Source organism: Atractosteus spatula, chromosome 15 (genome assembly GCF_055471065.1).
Source record: "Atractosteus spatula isolate fAtrSpa1 chromosome 15, fAtrSpa1.hap1, whole genome shotgun sequence".
Taxonomy (NCBI): Eukaryota; Metazoa; Chordata; class Actinopteri; order Semionotiformes; family Lepisosteidae; genus Atractosteus; species Atractosteus spatula.
In genome coordinates, this window is record NC_142720.1 from 7,814,503 (window position 1) to 7,833,617 (window position 19,115).

At 40.4% G+C, this 19,115-nt stretch overlaps 1 protein-coding gene across 3 annotated transcripts in view; it reads right to left on the reverse strand.

The window, feature by feature from the left end:
- sipa1l2a (signal-induced proliferation-associated 1like 2, genome duplicate a) overlaps positions 1–19,115 on the reverse strand; it is a 113,786-nt gene that overhangs the window by 15,701 nt on the left and 78,970 nt on the right. For all 3 annotated transcript variants that reach the window (XM_088933951.1, XM_088933950.1, XM_088933952.1), the window contains exons 10-16: positions 16,703–16,960; positions 13,442–13,594; positions 11,990–12,099; positions 11,336–11,436; positions 9,431–9,831; positions 6,775–6,990; positions 3,263–3,407 (exon numbers count right to left, since the gene is read on the reverse strand). In XM_088933951.1, the coding sequence (XP_088790077.1) occupies positions 3,263–3,407; positions 6,775–6,990; positions 9,431–9,831; positions 11,336–11,436; positions 11,990–12,099; positions 13,442–13,594; positions 16,703–16,960 (1,384 nt within the window). The remainder of the gene's footprint in view (positions 1–3,262; positions 3,408–6,774; positions 6,991–9,430; positions 9,832–11,335; positions 11,437–11,989; positions 12,100–13,441; positions 13,595–16,702; positions 16,961–19,115) is intronic.

Consider the following 19,115-nt stretch of genomic DNA (forward strand, 5'->3'; position numbering starts at 1 on the left):
TCATTTTGTCAAGGAGAACAATATTACAAAAGCAATATTGTTGCGTACTTGAAGCAGGTTCCAAATATTACATTAACCTTCTGAGCTAGAGAATTCAATCATAGTTTTAAATGTCTTTGACAAAGAGTCAATGACAATTTAATGACTACATTCATATAGCCATTTTTGTAGTTTTATATAAACGAATGTGGATGAAATGTTCTCATATCACTGAAAAACTCATTGCTTTTAATAAGAAGTCAACTATACAAAATAGTGTTGTTAAGTGCTTCAAACATAACAACAAGGCTGAAAACATGGGCTGCATCATGTAGGAGTCTCTGAGAGGGACCTGAAATATTTCTACTCAGTTATCACCTTACTGCACAAGCTTTTCTGTGTTTTTATACCTTAAAACAAAATCTTGTGTAGTGTCTGTCTTGCTTTGTCAAGTCTAAAATAATACTTAACATGATCTACAAGCAGGTTCTGAGTTTATTTTTGGTTCGGTCTTTTCTTTCTCATTTACCTTGTGCATAGTCTTACAGAATTGTGTAGCGTCTTTTGGATCAAAAGCGATAATCAGGTAAAATAAGCACTCCAGTTCCTTAAAACTGATATAAAAGTTCCTTCTCATCAATTTGCTTTGCTTTACAATGTTTACAAGAGATTTTCTTGGGACATGAAGCATTGAAACCATTCTCCCTAAGCACATGTCCTAGTTCCCAGTCCCTGTAAGAATACTCCCTGTCACACAGGATAGTCTTTCTTTTATCTTCCATGTGTCAGACTTCAGATTCAATTTTGTTCATCTAAAGTTTGCAGATTTTTTCTCTTTATATTGTTGTAAATATCGAATATTATTGTGTACTTTGGATACATACTGTAACAAACAAGATCATCCACAAAGAAGATATAATTTTTCTTAGTAAACAGTTCAAAATCTTCTGGTGCTGGGTTTACGTCCAGATAAATACATCCAGATTTCCTCTTCTAGGACAGAAGGGCAGTAGACATTTGGTCAGATAACCTGTGACACATATCAAAAGCAATTTGTCTAAGAAAAGGCAGCTTTCAATTTCACTATGTTAAAAACACACCTGTATCGGTAGGATGCTTCTGATAGGCCAGGTGGGATAAATGAATCCAATTTAATATCAAGATTACTAATAAGATTCTGCAGCCAAGCAAGGGATTTAGGGGATGGCACGACAAGAATATTATGCTCATAAAGACCTATTTTAATGTTACATACATGTATCATTTTTTAATCTTGTTGTCATCAAATTTTACTTTGGCCTAGGAAACCTAAACAATGTATTTCACCTCACAATTGGCATAGCTCAAGAGGATGCACCACAAAGTGAATTATTAAGGTTCCTTGCCGCAGAAGGCTAAGAAAAGAAAATCTGTTAAAGGCGGCAATTTCCTTTGGAGGCTGACGCAATGGTTTCTTATCTCAGGAAGCTTTGTATAATGACCTGTCAGCTTCAAAATAAAATCAATTTTGTATTAAGGATCCCGGAGTCTTGTTTCCCAGCTCCGCGGCCTGTATCCCACTCTTGCCAGTGTCTGTTCATTTCTTTCCCTTTAATCGTCCGTTAAGGAGCACATCTTTATTAATTAGTAAGATATTACATTGTCTCCAATGCCGGAATTCCTAAATGAAGGTTTTCTGACCTTAAGATAGCACTAGCGTGCAGGTCAGGACAAGGTTACCAAACGTCTGGCAGCCTCTGTTCTCTGTGCATTGCTCTGGCACACATGATTTTAATTTAAATTGACTGGATTCTAATATCACAGCATTCTGCACTTATTAACCGGATGGGATTCACATTTGTATCTGAATGACAAAGGAATAAATTTATGAGACACCAACTGTCTGAAGAAAGCATAAAGTACGTGTTCCATTACAGGACAAAGTGAAACAGAAAATCTACAGTGGCCACTGTAATCTGCTTTCTCTTTTCTTCCTGGAGATTAAATGCCTCAGACTACTTATTAATCAACTCTTGTGGTAGTTGTGCACGCACTTATTTTTGACACCTATGGATAAACAGCATTGTGCTGGTTATCGTGTCAACTTCACACACATTGTGATGACATTTTTCAGATAAACGTTTCTTTACCCCATGCAAACTAGGGATCAAGAATATTTTTGGACATATGGACTCCAGCCCAAAAAAAAAAAGTGATCGAAGCCAGCACCAGTCAGCAAAACTTCACAGTCTTTCTGTAGTAATATCATACGAAAGGCACCTCTGCCTTGATTACTTTTCCAAAGCATTCTTAGTTCACAATAGCTAGAGTCATGACTTCCTCTCTGGACCTGCACCAGGAGGGTGTTGGAATTGGTCTCAGTTTAAAAGACAAACATTATATAATGTCTAAAAAAAGCTCCATTGTATGCATCTCTTGCATCCCTTCCTGACTGATAATGAATTACAAAAAGGGGAATTTGAAATGCAATTAACTGAATTACACTTAAAGACCACGAAACACATCAAACTTTGTGATTTGAGTAACTTCCTGGCTTTAATCCATTACAGCCAATATGAATACACTTAGCCCTTAACAAATTAGATTAACCTCATATTTTCCTTTTAAAATTTGGAAGGCTTTGCATGAGGAAGCCAGTTATAAAAAATACACTCTATAGAGAAACCACAGATGTGTTTTATTAGGGCTTTCTTTCTTACTGGGCCAGGTAATCTATCAGGGCAATATTTATTTATATCCATGTTTCTGCAGACCCCTTCTTGACACAATCCAGGCAGACTCACTAGTACTGAAGAACGATGTTACAAAGACAGCATTATCTCATCCTCAGTGGTGCACAACGGCTTATCAAACAGTCTCTTAAGTACCATATACAAAAAACAAAATAACAGGTTAAATGTATTCAAGAAAGATCCTATCAATCAATAGTCAGGCTGCTAAAAATTAATCCAACTATTCAATCTCATGCAAAGGTAGATCTTTGGAAGTATCTATAATACAGAAAGGACATGAAACACTGCATGCAACCACACCTCACTGTATATCAATGATTTCCAGCACTGTGACAGGATCACATGCATCACATGCAGGATCCACTGGTTTAGAGTGCCATACCTTGAGGTCTCAAGTTAATGCATGCATTTTCATTTCTTGACGGTTCTTGTTTGCTGAAAAAAAGTCTGAAGACGATTCGATTCCTTCCCTATCTGCGGGTTTTCAAATACCACCAGCTCCTGTGCGCAAATTGCCTCCGACAGGTGTACAGACTAAAGGGATGGCTAACCTTCCTCCTGCTCTCCTCCACAGGGGGGCTGTCGGGCAGCATCAGCTTCAGAAACTCCTCTTTGGAAAAGCCTTGCTGGTGCTTCCTGTCTCTTTCGGCAGCCTGGAGTCGGCAAGAGGTATCCGCCGGGTCGACATAGAGCCGCCTACAGAAGAATAATAGCGTGTTAACCATCGGGCACAGCGGAGCTTTTTTTTCAGGCAAACCCGTGCTCTGAAACCTTTGAGAAAATGCCCCGGCCTTTTAAAAATCACTGGGATCCAAACTATTTGACAGTTCCTATAGGACTTTCAGAGGCAGCTGGGAGAACAATCCGTGCAGAACAATTTGTGCTTTTCTGGGTTGTATGTGCCAATGTGTGAGTTTTAGGTGCAAACATTTAATTACAGCAGATAGGTGCTCAAAAGAAAAAAAAAGGTGCAATTCATTCGCCTCCACTGTCATGCAAAGAACACAGGGGTGGGCTGAACTCGCAGACTGCAGACCTCATCCACATGCTGTGGGAAGATATAAGGTATCCATGCATAAAACAAGGGGCAGATCAAAGCTGTCATGACATTCTGAATGCTGTCATACTTTCTGATTTATCTGTACCTGCACAATAAATTGTAGATCACAAAAAGAAGAACCTGTACTTTCTCAAGGGAAGCCAGAATGTACATTTTGTTCAGTGATCCAAAAACAATGCAAAAATAGTTTGCATTCTACTTCATACTGCAGAAGCGCCTGAAACTAATTGCAAGGTCAGACTAGGACTAGTGGGGAGTTAACTCAGAAGTTAGCTCCTGATTGATGACAGCTGCAGCGTTGCGCTGTTCCATAGGAAAAGCAGTGCCTTAAACAACTAGGTCATAAGAACTTAAAATACTGGATTGTACATACAATGTACAGCCTAAAAGAAGGTAAAAACGGCAACCCATTTAGCTCAGCAGTATAGGAAATGCTATTTCACAGCAAATGTCCTTAACCAGGACTGCAAGGACATCAAACTTCACTGCTAGATTGCCCCTGTATTTTAAATGCCCTGCATGCTTGAAAAAAATCTTCCAAAAATCTTTCCTGAGCACAAATAGAAAATCAGGCGAAGTCTTCTTCTGGTGTCTTCACTGCAAAACACTGTGTCTTTTCTTTTCACTTTTCAGTGTGAAATTAAGCTCCTTTAATCACTTAATTACTCCTTTAAGGCCAAGGCACACTGATGCAGCTCCCTACTGTTGATTTTCTTACAAAAAAAGAGAAGAGATAAACCATAGGCATATATACAGTAGCTGAATCGTTGGTCTTCTGTGAATCTTCATTCCATATTCCACTGGCAGGGTCGTGTATTTTGTCAGAGCACAGCACTGCAAAACTGACAGGCAGTATTGAAGAAAAATATTCTCAGGCTTTTCACAGCTCTTTAGCAATATGCAAAGCTCTTCAAAGAGCTAAGCAATTGTCTGGACCCCTACGTTTCTTGAAACACTGAGAAAAGATGATAGAGTGTGCAACAGAGCTGCAAAATGAAAGTCTGTTTAAGCTGACAAACAATTTATGATGGAAAATCGAGGTAGATTAAAAAGCTAGCTATGCAATACAGCTGGATGGACAATTTCAAGTCCTGCGGTGCTTCGCTTCACTATCAAAATCAGAAAGTTCAGAAAAAAGAGTGTGAGTCCAGATAGAAAAACATTTAAAGATACAGCACATTATATTACGGCTTTGTAACACCTTTAACTTTCTAAAGTGTCTGATCTGAAGTACATTGCAATGTAGGACTCATTTAAGAGACCTCAAAGCTCGGAAAAAATATAAAAATCACTTTTTTTTTTAGCTTTTTAGCTCAGATTTTTTTTATTATTTTACCTGGTTTATTTACAGTGAGAATGTCCCCAGCACACAATAGCACTTCTTCTTGCACTTTGATACAGATCGAAAGACTGGCCATTTAAAATCCTGTCTTTTGGATTCTAGTACAATATGGAAAAGGGTCTCTTGGAGGCACAGATGATCTTGGGTATGAAAGCTGACAGCATGAGATATGGTGCAGAAGTGATATACAGGAATGTCACAGCTATGGAGTCAGTGATATACGCTGGAATACTATTAGCACCAGGAAAGGTAGGTGCAATGGAAACACCACTTAGATAAGGCTCAGGGGAGGGTGTGTACAGTTTAAGTGGTAAAGCCTTGTACCTGGAACAATCCGACAGTGCCTTTAGGAGAAAAGCTAACAATGCTTCTGAACCACTGCAATAAGAGCACAAACAGTGAATGTCAGTTATCGGTTTCTCTCTGAAATTGTCATTGGCTTTCTGCACCGCTTTGAATGGCTCGGTTGAATACTGTGCACAATGAATCACAACAGGTTACTGTATATTTATTGTATTTCTCTTTTCTAGAGCATAAACTTGATGCATCAGCAGTTCACATTTCTAGGCAAGGGATCAATTATAATATGGCCCTAATCGAGTAATCAAGGCAGCAGCTAGAGAAATACTGCATTTTCTTTTCTTTGTATAGTAAATATTGAACAAAACAGCATTTTCCATAAAAAGATCAGCTGTAGAGTTCCACCACTGAACGAATTATCTACCTACTGTATTCGCAGAAAGACATTATCTTGGAAATTCCATTTCCAAGGACTACAATACGATGGAAAAATGATCTATTACATGGTTAACTAGCGGAATGAAACAGAGAAAAACTCTTCTGGCAAACCGTACTTATCTAAGACGTGAAACGTACTGTATGTATCTTTCTGTTAATTTTTAAAAAGACAGAATTTCAACCGATTTCGAGAAGACAAAAACTTTTCTGTTCTTTCAAGCGTCAATGCACAGACCCACCGGCCATTTCACTATATAATCAGAGTCCTCCAGCCTGTTGAGATGGTGCTTCAAATTCAAATCAATAACGTGAAGAGACATGTGCCAAGTGTACTATGTCAGGGTTTTTATGGAGCTTATTTATGATGTGGCTGTCTGCTTCAATCATGGATGTATATACCAAGTTTAAAAACACTAGTAGCTTAAAATGCTTTAGAGAATAATACACATTTTTGCCCTTAAAGGTGGTTCATTAGGTTCATAATTGACCTCACAGTATTTTTGATAAAGATCTTTGTTACTGTGCATCTTGCAGTGGCCTCAGTATCAAACAGGTCTTTCTTGTAACAGCATCAGAATATTCCTGTGGCTGAAGCACAGCAGGACCTGCTAAACAACGCTTTATAGCAAGTGTCACGTTTCAGCAGGGGGTAAGTAATTTGCTTTGGGATCATTTTAATTATTCGGAACTGCACAGCTGTAAAGCAGCTAAAAGAGAAAACATAAATTCATACGAGAAGTCAGCTGCATTCAAAGATGTGAATGGATATATTTCTGCATTAATGGTGATGTGAGGCCAAGTTAAGAGAAACAGTGTCTGTTTGACCACTTGAAGCACTTAAGCAGTGCACACGTATATGAGCAAGCTTGGAAAGTGTATAGAGGTGGGAGTACCTCCCCACTGGGCAAGAGGATCATGCTCACCTTTCACACTCGGGCTCGTCAGGTGGGGGGCTGTCCTCAGCTTTCTTCCAGCCAATCAGGTACTTGCTGACAGCCCCCTGGCGTACGTAGGCCCTGGAGTCTGGCCCCACCCCTGGAGACGCAGGGCCCTGAGAGACGATGTAGACCTTCGAGGTGTCCAGGGAGGCACTGACCTTTGAACTTCGAGTCGAGGGGCTCCCTGAGTGGTGTGAGCCACTGGTCAGATGGGGAAAAAAAGGCACAGGAAGGAGGAGGGATTATCATCCATATCAGAGGGATGCTGCACATTGGTGGTGGTGGAGGGGAGTCCCCATTACCTGTGAAGCGCTTTGAGTGGAGTGTCCAGAAAAAGTGCTATATAAGTGTAAGCAATTATTATTATTATTATTATTGCCTCCAGTTTTGGTGTTGGAGACAGCTGCATCTTGCTAAACCTGTCTGCACCTTTCTGCATGTGGATATTTATCCAGGAGAAAATATCCAGACTGTAAAATTTTTACTTTTTGTTGTGCTCTCATACTGTATATATAGCAAGGACTACAGCACACTTTTTAGCATGACCCTTGAAAGAATTAAGGACAATGGGAGAATATATTGACTTTGTTACACCTGTAACTCAAACATGTTTTTAAAAATTATAACAGGTCACAATCATCTACAATTGTACCTGGGTTTATTTACAGCAGATAATTCTGTTGTTCTTCAAATGAAAATCCCTCAGGATCTTTGCTATCAGCAAATGAGAGGGCCAGAGATTCTCATGTACATTCGGGAGAAAATTATGTGTCAGGTTATAATTTGCTGAACACGCTACTTCACCAAGGCACACAAAAATTTAAATGAAGAACTATAAATAAATGCCCACAGAAATGCCACTCTAACTATATTATCACAATATTCACAACTTAGTGTGGCTGAAATGTGCTTACGTTTCAGCAAATTATAACTTACGCCAAGACCCTCAGCAGGCTACCTTGCCACTTTGAAGCACTCCACATTTGACACTTTTAGGGTTTTTAAATTTGTCACCATGAAGCTGCTGTTTGGAAATACTATATTTCTCAATATTTGTCTTTCAGTATTGTATCATTAAGTAGTTAAATCTGAGACTCAGCAGTTTTCCTGAACTGATGTCAGACCAAGACACGCCCTTCATCCAAGCTTAACCTGCAGTCTCCAATCGACAGGCACAGTGGTGTGGGGGAGGGTAACCATGTTTTGTGGGAAAGGAACATGAACAGAAGAACAGGACATTGATCCAGATCTTTATCGCCCAGCCTGTTTTGCACTGAGGAAGGTGGCGAGCAGCTGCCTTCGAGGAAGGAGAGGTTTTGTTTGACTCAACAATGCCAGAGTCTCAGGCAACAATTAAACAACACCAGGGCAGATGAACAGGGAAGGGGGTGCTGTGGTTGATTATACCCTTTCCTCCCAACCCATGGTTTCATGTAATTGTGATATCTAGACCAGCCTGGCCAGAGAGGCATTCTCGAAGCTTCTAGAACATTCTCAGAGGGCCAAAGCTTCTAGAACATTCTCAGAGGCCCAAAGCTTCTCAGACTCTCAGACAGAGGCTCAATTCAAAATTCTCATGCGTTTTCTTCCTCATTACACATCTCATCTCTCCCAGCATGATTCTCCTCCTTTATGAGGTCTGCATCAGCATGGTGGCTCGCAGATTTTTTCTGCTTTTTTGCTGGCATTTTGGTAATATACTTTGTCTACTCATGCCGAAACGTAGATAAAAAAATGTACAACAGTGATCCGATACTGTGCAATTTCGTCATCAAATTCACCACCACAATCTCTTTCAGATTCACCTACTGCCACCATTAACACCTTGATCGTCATGCACAGTCATGTAGTGTACAATATGTAGTCTCCTTACATCTACCAGGTTATTGCAGAAAGTAACTGCGGAGGTAAAATCTTACCATTCACTTCTATAATATCCCTTTTAATAATATAAAACTGCAGTGCTATATTTATGTTCTGTAAACGTTTATCTATATTATGTTCCTGGTAAACGTTTTTCATTATACACGGACAGTTCTGGAACATATCCCTGATGAACCAATAGGACTGGGTGTAATTTATCAGCAGTGCTGTCAGACAGCTTGTATTGGATGCACCTTCAGCATCCACCTTCTTCAAGCATCTTCACCTTCCAGGCAAATGAAGACCAAAGGCACAGGTGACCCAAATGAGAGGGTACTTTTACCATGCCTTCTACCATATACTGTTACTATCAAGAGACAGGCAGGAAATACCGTACTTAGGATAGATATTCAGTATCTATCCTGAGAAGCAACACGATATCTTCACAGACTTAGGGTGACTACAGCAAGAACTGTGTAATGTATGAACATCAATTCATCATTGGTTTTGGTTTAGGCTTATTCATACGACTGTTTCAATGTATTTACAGGCTGTTATTTAACACATGCAAGCAACCTTTCTTTTTCCCAGGAGGTCTCCCATCCTGTTACTGACCAGGCTCACACTGCTGAGCTCCAGTGGGCTGCCATACGACGCTCTGCACACAGAAACATTTATGATTGATACGCATGTGTGCATTTGGGTGTATGTATGCAAGTATTTCCCACTGTCACTGTGTCACCGTTTCGCCTGGGCTGGTGTCCCAGAACAAGCCTACCTGGAGTGGGAGGATATCTCACTGAGGTCCCCGACGCTTCCCTCTGTGACGTGGCTGGAGGCCATCGCAGAGGCGTAGCCCTGCAGCGGGTAGAGCTTGGCCTGCTCTTCCTCGGGCTCCAGCTCCTCTGGGTGCTCCCCACCCCACTGGATCACCGGCTCCCCGCGGCCCTGCAGCATCACGCGGCCCCCGGCCAGCTGCACGGCGGCCAGGGCGGGGGCTGGCATGCAGGGGGCCGTGTCAATGCCGCTGTCCGTGGACGCCCCCTTGATGTAGGTCAGGCCCAGCATGTCCGGGTCCATGAGATCCCCGGAGCCAAAGTGCTTGTCGTCACTGTTGCTGGAGGCATTGCTGGAGAGGGTGTTGCTGCTGGAGTGGCTGGAGCAGTTCTGGTCTCCAGTCTGAGGGGATATTACATCAATGTCAGCGGGAACCAGCTGCGTGAACAAGGGGCATACTGTGCAACTTCGATGTGCAGTAGATTTTACAAAAACACGCACAAGTACAGTATTTAATCAAAAGTGCCTGGCAGTGTTACTTCACTTTGAGATGCTTCACTACTGTTAATTTCAGGAGATATAGACAAACCCCTGTAATGTGACTAGGCACAGGTGGAAACTACAGTAAGTGAAACTGCATTTATTAGAGAATAGAAGGCACCCGTTTGGGCTAAGGGTGGTGGGAGTATGGAACAAGCTGCTCAGACATGTTGCTGAAACTAATAACTTGCCTTTCTTCAAGAAACAGCTGGAATTAATTAGCTACTAGCTACCAAACAGGTTAAAAGGGCAGAAAATTGGCTGTTTTTTTTGTAACCATGCCTATGTTGTTATGTTCTTACATGATAAATTTACTGAAATGTTTTTTGGCGGTTTATGGGTGCAAGTGTGATGGACTCTGGGACAGTATTTATAGGCTAGAAGGCTGGATTGGTGGAAGTTGGTGTTGATCCTTCTCCAGCACTTTCATTATGAGCTCCAATTAAGCATACACATTAAGAAGTATTGATCAAAAAGGTTTGTACTCTAAAACAAAAGCCCTAACAGCTGTTAAAGAACCAAAGCTATCCAAAGGTTTATTTGGCTAAACATTAAAGAAATGATTACAACCCAAAGCCCTGATTCCATACTGAAAGCTGTAATTAAGTGACAGCTAAATTTAGCATGCTGGCACTGGAGTGCTTTCCCACACTGCCATGCTATTTAAAAATAATGTCACGTCCAAAATGTAGCATTCTAGGCTACCAAAGCCTTCTAACCCTGTTTAATGTTGCTTATTTTAGACCCAAAATCATGAAAACAAGTCAACGATGTCAGGAAACATTATCATGAGTTTAAGACTTTGGCAGCGGAAATCTCAGCACATTTGAGATGAATTACAGTACGATCGATCGACAAGACAGACTAATACTTTGGGAATTCTGCTAAGTGTGCCTTACAAAATGAAAGCGAGTGCCCTCCAGTTCAGAAGACTGCACCTCCCCTATGCTGGGACTGGCAAAAACAAGGCTGACCTTCCCGCTAAGGCACGCGGCAATCAATGTTATTTTTTTTTCATGGAAAACAAAATCCAATTGTAAAATGAGGAAAAAAAGATGCAATTAAAAAAAAAAAAGAGTTGCTTCACTGATAAACAAATGCCATCCTGCCAGAAAGCTCACTACTCATGGCAAAAGCACCACCAACAAGGAACAAGGGCACAGTGACCTTTTCTCGACTAATATATCAAAGCAAATGATACCACAACCTGACAAGTGAAATCACAAGCTTTAGTGGCAGTCTGCGCTGAGCAGAAACACTTCCTCTGACACACTTGAGACCTGAAAATGAATTATCCTAGGCCCCGATATGACACTGAGCATCATTATTAGTAACACACAGCTTAAAAAGAAACAATGAGACTCACCCTGGATAGTTTATTAGGGGAGTCTTTTCCACTTTCCTTCTGAGGGCCTCTATCCTTCAGCGAATTAAGGATCTTTGTGGAGGGGATGTGCCACTTGGCTTCTGCAAATAAAACACATCCAATATTGATGGTTCCAGGGCTCAGATTATTTTTTCTCTTGTTTTGTCAGTGTTCAATGAAAGGAGTGACTCTTGCCAGGGGATATAAAATATGTCTGCGTAGCTTTTCTAATTGATATTGCAGTAATACTCCCTTCCAAAAAAAATAAAAGATAACAAGCAAGTAAATGTATTCCTTGACTCTTTCCAGAGGTTTACAGACACTGATTAATACAAATCTTTGTTAACGTATGGTAACATAAATAAGACAACTCAGGATTTGTGTGAATCTATGCATGAAACATCAGCCCTTGAGGTTTAATATAGTCATATTTTCATTTTTGCATTGAATAAGATGTACAAGTGTAAGAGTGTACATCTGTGTACATATGAGTTACAGTCTAAGGCACGTGTGATTCTCCAGTCAGGTGTTAGACGAGCTGCACTTTACATTAAACCATTGCAATGACCCTTAAAGCAGAACCTAGTGACCAAAAGCAATGTGATTGATGGCTCCAGTGTTTTCTGGGTGCGTTGCAGTGACTGACAGGCTTACCGGCAGACCGGGTTCTCTCTAACGTGGGCTCGCGCTCTCTCAGTCCCTCCCCCTCTGTGTGGCTGCCTGGAGTATCAGCTGACCGCTCATGTAGTACAGGGGACTGGCAGCTAGATACCAACATTGAAAGGCGTGTTAGAGCAGCCTTCCTTCTTGCTCCGAGTTCTGTACCCCCACTGGAAAGTGGACAATACTTTATCTTTATTAATAACTATCCATGAGCAGTAAACAAATATACATCATGACATCATGATATTTAAGGTTATTTGCAGGTGACATTTCAGATTTCAAGCTTTTTAAAACTCTCCATTTTTGAAACGTTAATTTGTGTAATTCTAGTCATTTTTAATTGACTTTTTAAAAGTATCCTACAAAATGTGACAGACTTAATTGGGTGCACTTCAACTAAATATGCTTTGCAATATGCAGCTAATTTAATTCTAGTTTACAATGGAACTAGCACAAAATTTGTTAAATATATGATATATTGTTTTATTCAATGCAACGTGATATAATTAGGTATATAGGTATGTTTTACTTCTTATAATCCTAAAGGTGATTTCAGAATACACAGCAGGATTAATCAATGACACATATGGCCACCACAATGTACTGCATAGGACACTGCTGATTTATTTCCAGAGTGAAAACTCTCACTGACTTCCATGAAATGGCACAAGGAGTTAACTTAACTGGAAAATGTTTTCCTCACTAAATCCTGTTGCTTTTGAAAGATTACCTACGAAACAGATTCTACGTCCTGAAGAAGACAGAGCTTTAAGTTAATCCTGTAACCTATTTCAAGTTTTAATAGGGTGTGCTGAGAGATAAAGTTATAAAGTAACAGATGCATGATACAGCAGACGGGCAGTATGCTAAGCTGCCAGTCTAATCCACTCAAAGATAACTCACAGGGACACTGTCAAGCTTATCTGAAGAGTCTAGAACAGGAACACACAACATGCAATACAGTGTTCTACACCTCCTGTCACTTCAATAAAGGAGAGACACAGAGACTATGGAAAAGGCAACTCGCCTAGGCAGCATCTGTGTAAATGCACAGCAAACCCATGAAAACAACCTGCTAACCATCCTTAAAAAAAGTGTAATGGAGGAAAAAGCACTTTTGAAACTTCACTATTTAATTGATCAGAGTAATCTCCCAAGTCACAATTCCCCTTGGAAGGTATCCTGATAAGGCAAGACTCTTAAAGGGGCCCAGGTATGAATATCCTCAGAGGGGAAAAAAGTATGGTCATAGGCCAAACCTGTCTAGGCGGCTACCATGGCTCCTGTGTGAAGTTAGAGATCCGACAAGAATATTAATGTAGCACATGTGCCAAATGTCGGCGGGCTGTCGTATAAATAGCTAGTTGCTATTCGCAGACGACAGAAAGCGACAACCCCTGACTCAGGAAATGTTACTAAAATACAGTGTCACTGTCTGCCTACCCCTCATATCCTGTCTGCTGTGTCCAGCTGCTACTTGCACAGGGTCCAGGGTCACTTGAAGAGGACTGGTTGCTTGGAGAGCTCCTATAGTGCTGGTTGGCATCGTTTTTATTGCACTGAGGTATCTGAGGGTTTTCAACATCTTGCAGTGCCCTGGCAACAAGAGTAAAATGACATTATTTACTGTATTATGACATCATCTTTGGCAGGATGCCATAGAAGCTTAAATTACCCACTGTGTGACATGTGCACTCTTTCTAACCCCTTTCATAGTCAGGTACTTTTGTTTTTCACCTTCTAACTCACAGATGCGTAAACACTCCAAATAAAAGAAAGGTGTGCAGTGCATTCTCAACAGAAAATGCTTCAGTTATATCACATTAAATGGAGAACGTTAGGTTCTCACTTGAATCAAGATGTTCAGCTCCAGCAATTGAACATAGTGATTAATTTTGGTTCATAAAATAAACAAACATTAATTACACGTACATAATCAGTTTATAAAATAGTGAGATTCATACAGATCTAATAAACTGTTTACAGCTGAGATCATTCTCTGCAATTCTAATCCTGAGACACAGTAAACAAGTATCTTGTATCATACTGACTTCTAATCATCTAATCTCATCATGTCACAGAAAGGAAATAAATAGCACAAGGCACCAAAGATCTTTTGCTGTCACTCTAAATTAGCCATTTTAAATTGTAATTTCCATTCACTCTTAGTAGAAGATGGCCCAACTGTTGCCCTTTGCAAATTTTACTGCTCCTCAGATATGTGGCATTCAGAAGAAGAAAAAAGGACAAAAAAAGGCTGCAATAAATCAGTATTAGTTCTTCTGTTCCTGCTGCATTTAAAACGAAGGAAGGAAATATTTTTCGCTCAAAGCAGATGGCTCAATCCTATTTATAGCAGCTACTAACTGTGTCTCCCAGTATCACCAAACAGAGATGTTCCAAATCCCAACGTGAAACATGACACTCCGCACTTCAGGCACCAGCTTTGGGAATGCAGAGACTCTTAAAAGCACTGATGCCGTCTAAAATACAGTGACAGTCTTCAAGGTCACAGAGCTGGGACAACATGGGGCACAATGACAAGATCTTTTTTAGGAGGGCCAGAGACCTACAATTGTATGTCCTAGACTCTCATGTACAGCCACTGGGTGTTGAAAGCGAACAGCCACATGGGAATTTAATTCTCAATTAGCGTGGGATAGAATGCTAGGCTGTAAAAAGAAAGAACAGTAAAAAGCAGTGATGGACCTGAATGAACAATTTCTGGATAATGCAGGAAGCAGGTCACCAATGGAAACAATTGTGCAAAGAGCTACTGAGCATTTTCTCCCTAGAACTAATCTTCTATCCCAGCTACAGTTACTATATAGAGTTAACAAGTACTTTATCAGAGTGGCAAGTTCAGTAATGTTCATGCCCTCTAGCTTGATCTCATTAAATCCCAGAAAGTAAGAAAGGAAGGGCCTAATCAGTACTGGGATGGGAGACAGCCAAAACAGGCTGCTATAGTCTTGGTAGACCAGTAGGTGGCACTCTGGCGCCAATGGTTTGTTGTGTGGTAAATAAGAACGTTAACTTGTAATTAACAAATAATAAAGTTAATTTTTCTGTACTTTATTAATCAGTTCCAGTGCAATAAGAATCATGTTACCACAGCACACAAAGAGAGTTTAGTTAAACTAGTTTGGAGATATTATTTAAAGGGACAGATGTGCTTTTGACTGGGCTGCTCAAGATCAAACCCATCAAGCAGCTGTATGCATTCACTTATTGTATTTCCACTAACAGTCTTTTGTGTCCTTACCATTCAATTTGTTAGCCACAATTACGAACGTGTGTAAACTGCTAAATAATGCTCAGAAGTTAATTAAGACTGACAATGATACAGACTCTACATCATCTGATGATGACCATGTTGAAAAATAACTTCTGTCATGACACACCATTAAACGTGATGCAATGAGCAATGTTATTGCAACTGTAAGACCTGTTTTCACTAATTGGGAACTTCAAGAGCTAATCATACTAATTTTCATAACAAAAACAAAGTATGGAACATGTGGCTATGCCCCTAAGCAATTTCTATATGCCCTTGGACAACTTTCAACCATGTAAATGTTCCTTATTGGAAAGGTAGGTCACTTAGATATTTATTTAAGGTTTACTGCAATATTGCTAATACATTTCTTAAATCTGTCCAAATCTATTCACCACATTAATGGAAGGAAACAGCTGCCACAATCGTGAACTGAACTTGTGTCCATACATTCATATTTCTATGACAATATCCCTCAGGTTTCTATTGTACATTGAAAGGGGTTCTCTGTGGCCTAATGGAAATAAACCAGGAGCACAGATTAGGACACACTCACACTGGTATATTCAGAAATTAAGAAATTGCCATTTCAGAACTGAATCCCATATGGAAGTGGTTTTATACTGTTTCAGAATTACACCCTGGAGGAAATCAATATGAAAGTCACTACTGAAAAAAAACAACATCTCTGCCACCTCAAAATGTGAAATCTGACAAGCTGAAATACATCGTCTAGATGGTTTACACTATAGAAAGGTCACTTTTTGTCCCTGTACTGTCATTTCTCACAGAAAACTGACAGATACATCAACACTGCTTGCTTTTTGGAGACGTCAGAATGGAAATGCCCCAGCAGGACACTGCAAGAGGATACTGAAGTGCCATTGTGTGGTAGCAGTCCCCTTGCTGATATTAAAATATACTGTATGTCGCTATTAATTTTTGAACATATTAAATCGTTTGTTTAAAGAAAGGACATTTCTGCTGTATAGAAATACATAAGAAACACAAGAAGGTGCCGATTTTTATTAAACCAAGCCATGCCTCTCAGATTCCCATACTCTTATTATTTATCTATCCAGTCATGAACGTCACGCTCTTCTAACCTCAAGCTGTGGCTGCGAGGAAGGTCTGTACTGCAAGTCACCTTGGTTATTCAGCTGAATACAATTCAAACTGCAGAAAACCAGTGGATTTCGCAAAGGCTCTAAAAATGCTAGTCGTGTACAATTTGTATTAAATGCCCTAAAAGCAGTGAAGATCCCCCCAGAAAAAAAAAAGAAAATCAGTAGAGAAAATTAAAGACCTGGCTTGGCGAGGCAGGAAGTGTTTCTTTCACAGTAGTCTCAAGCCCGCAGTGTTTAGATGAAATACAGAAGGGCAAGGGAGAGGGGAGAGGAGGGAGGAAGGAAGGAGTTGCACTGTACCTGGCACCATCTGGCAGCTTCCTGTCGAAGGAGGTGCTGCGGGGAATGGCAGCCTGGGCCTGCTGCAGGAGCTGCTGGCATGGGAGCCTGTCTGCAGAGCCCTGGGTGGGGGAGGCCCGAGACAGGGGCTGCCCAGCAGGCGTGGGCACGCGGTGCCAGGTGGTGTTCCTCCTGAAAGGGGTTTTGTACTCACAAGGGGTACCCTCGCTGTCTAGCTTGTACTCCACCATCGGAATCCGGTAGAGCTCAGAGCAGCCTCTGCCAAAGCAACAAAGACGAAGAAAAAGAAAAGGTTAAAGGTTTCCCCCTCGTTTCAACGATGCAGTAACAGAACGTCAACTGTATGCTGGCAAAGCAGGTCCACAGAGCATCGCTTTGTGCGTTTGTGCATGTGTGAAAAATTTAATTTCCAAACTCAGTGTGATTAATTAGCATTAAAAAGCCACAGGCAACTCGGATTTACTTAAAAAAACACATTATATCTGTGCTGATCATCTCTCATTTTAAAAACACATAGCACTGTGTATCAGACATTTTCTTCTGCCCTTTGGTTACTGCTGACCTAGCAGGGTCCAGAGAGACACAATGGCAGAATTGGAGGAAAAAAATAAAGCAAGTGGAAAAATACAGGGCACCATTTAATTATCAGAAACAATTCACACCAGGGCTTACTTTCCCTATTAAAGCAGGAACCAGAACTATGCACTGGTCTCCCACTTCTAAGAAACCAAGGCTGTTGAGAAATACATACCCAAAGTTTAGAGAAATATTACGACTCAGCCAAAAAGAACAGATGCAGTCAGAATGAAATCAGTACAACTGCTGGACAACAACAGTGAAAGGGCGTAAAGTCCATGGCCTGCCTTTGTGACATTTAATGTTCCAATTTCCTTCATACAGTAAGTCATGTTTGTGAAGATTCCCTCTCAACAGGGAGATCAATCTGTAAGACTCATGACACCTCATGACACACATGAACCACAACGCTGCAGACCCACGGGCTCTGTGGTTATCCACTTACCATTCAAGACTGTTTGCATCCTTTAAAAAGGGTAAGCTGAAACTAAACAGTTTATTGTCCGTTTCCCCCCATTTTCCACTAGACCAGGGGAGCTTGCCACTATGTATATACATTCGGCTCTTTTCAAAGTGGCGTCCTTGATTGGGATCAAGAGCGTAGAGGCTTTCATCTTCAGAAAAGGTCCGGCTTATTATCAAGCTCAGCAGGATACAGAGTTCATGTTTATTACATGAAACAAACTCGCATTTGAAGGAATTTGCTTGTTGCAGGGAAGTCGTTCTATCATGAAGTCCATGTTCTCTCACTGCCCATTTCCCAGCTAAATGTTTCCATGCTTAAGTATCAACATCTGGCTCATCAGCAGTTCCCAACTGCAGAGGTTAACAAACTTTACATCTTGTCTGTGTGCGGAAAGAAACTCATACGGAAGATCAGGGTTAAGAAGAAAAGTTTTAATATTACTCTTGAATTAAGAATGTAATAGTATTCAGTCACAGCTTGACATTCAAAACTAAAGATAAAAAGACAAGATTTACATCAATTATGTACATGCCACTGTTACATGAGTGAAACAGTCGCCTGTCATTGTCTATCATTATGTTTTGAAAATTTCAAATTTGTGACACATTTTCTGGTCCAACAAAATTGCTTAAGACAAGTTTTCTTCAGACAAGGTGCTAAAGATAAAATTATCACTGGAGTTAAGTGAGTTTTGCTGAAGAATCTAAAATCTAAAAGATATATACTGTATAAAGCATATATTGTACTTTATAAAGCACACATTTTTGTAGTGTATTGTAATGCATATACTGTATATTGTACGTCTGCAATACCTTTAGTGTTTTACAGGTAGCTGTTGAAAACACAACATGTCCTTCTTTAACTCAGAAGATTCTTCTCCCGTCTATCTTTCATGCTAATAAATGCTGCCACCGAAGAATGATTTAACTCATTCCCTTTCTCGCAAGTGTCAATTCAATGTAACTATTAAAAGTCAGCAATTTCAAAATTTCTGCCGTCTATGCAGCAGTGATTTGATTATAAACTGAGTTGTTGCTATCTGATGGCAAATACTTCAGCTGGGGTAGTTAATCCCTTTTTAAAGAGGTTGCTAACCCAGCCATTAAACAGCCAGATCGTAGCCCTAAAGCACTTTTGCCATGCCTCATTAGTTCCAACATGGGTTAAATAATGCCAGCAAGACTTTTATACCTCCTCACAATCTAGAGCTTCAACACTCTTCTGTTGTTCCAGAGCCCTAAGAAAAAAGTGGCCTTTGAGCACACTGTAGGAGTCAATCAATCACTTCCAATCAATCAATTCGGCATGGTGGCCTTTGCAACACTTTGCCATAGATCCTCTAGTACCATGCAAATTGTAGTTTCCAGTTAG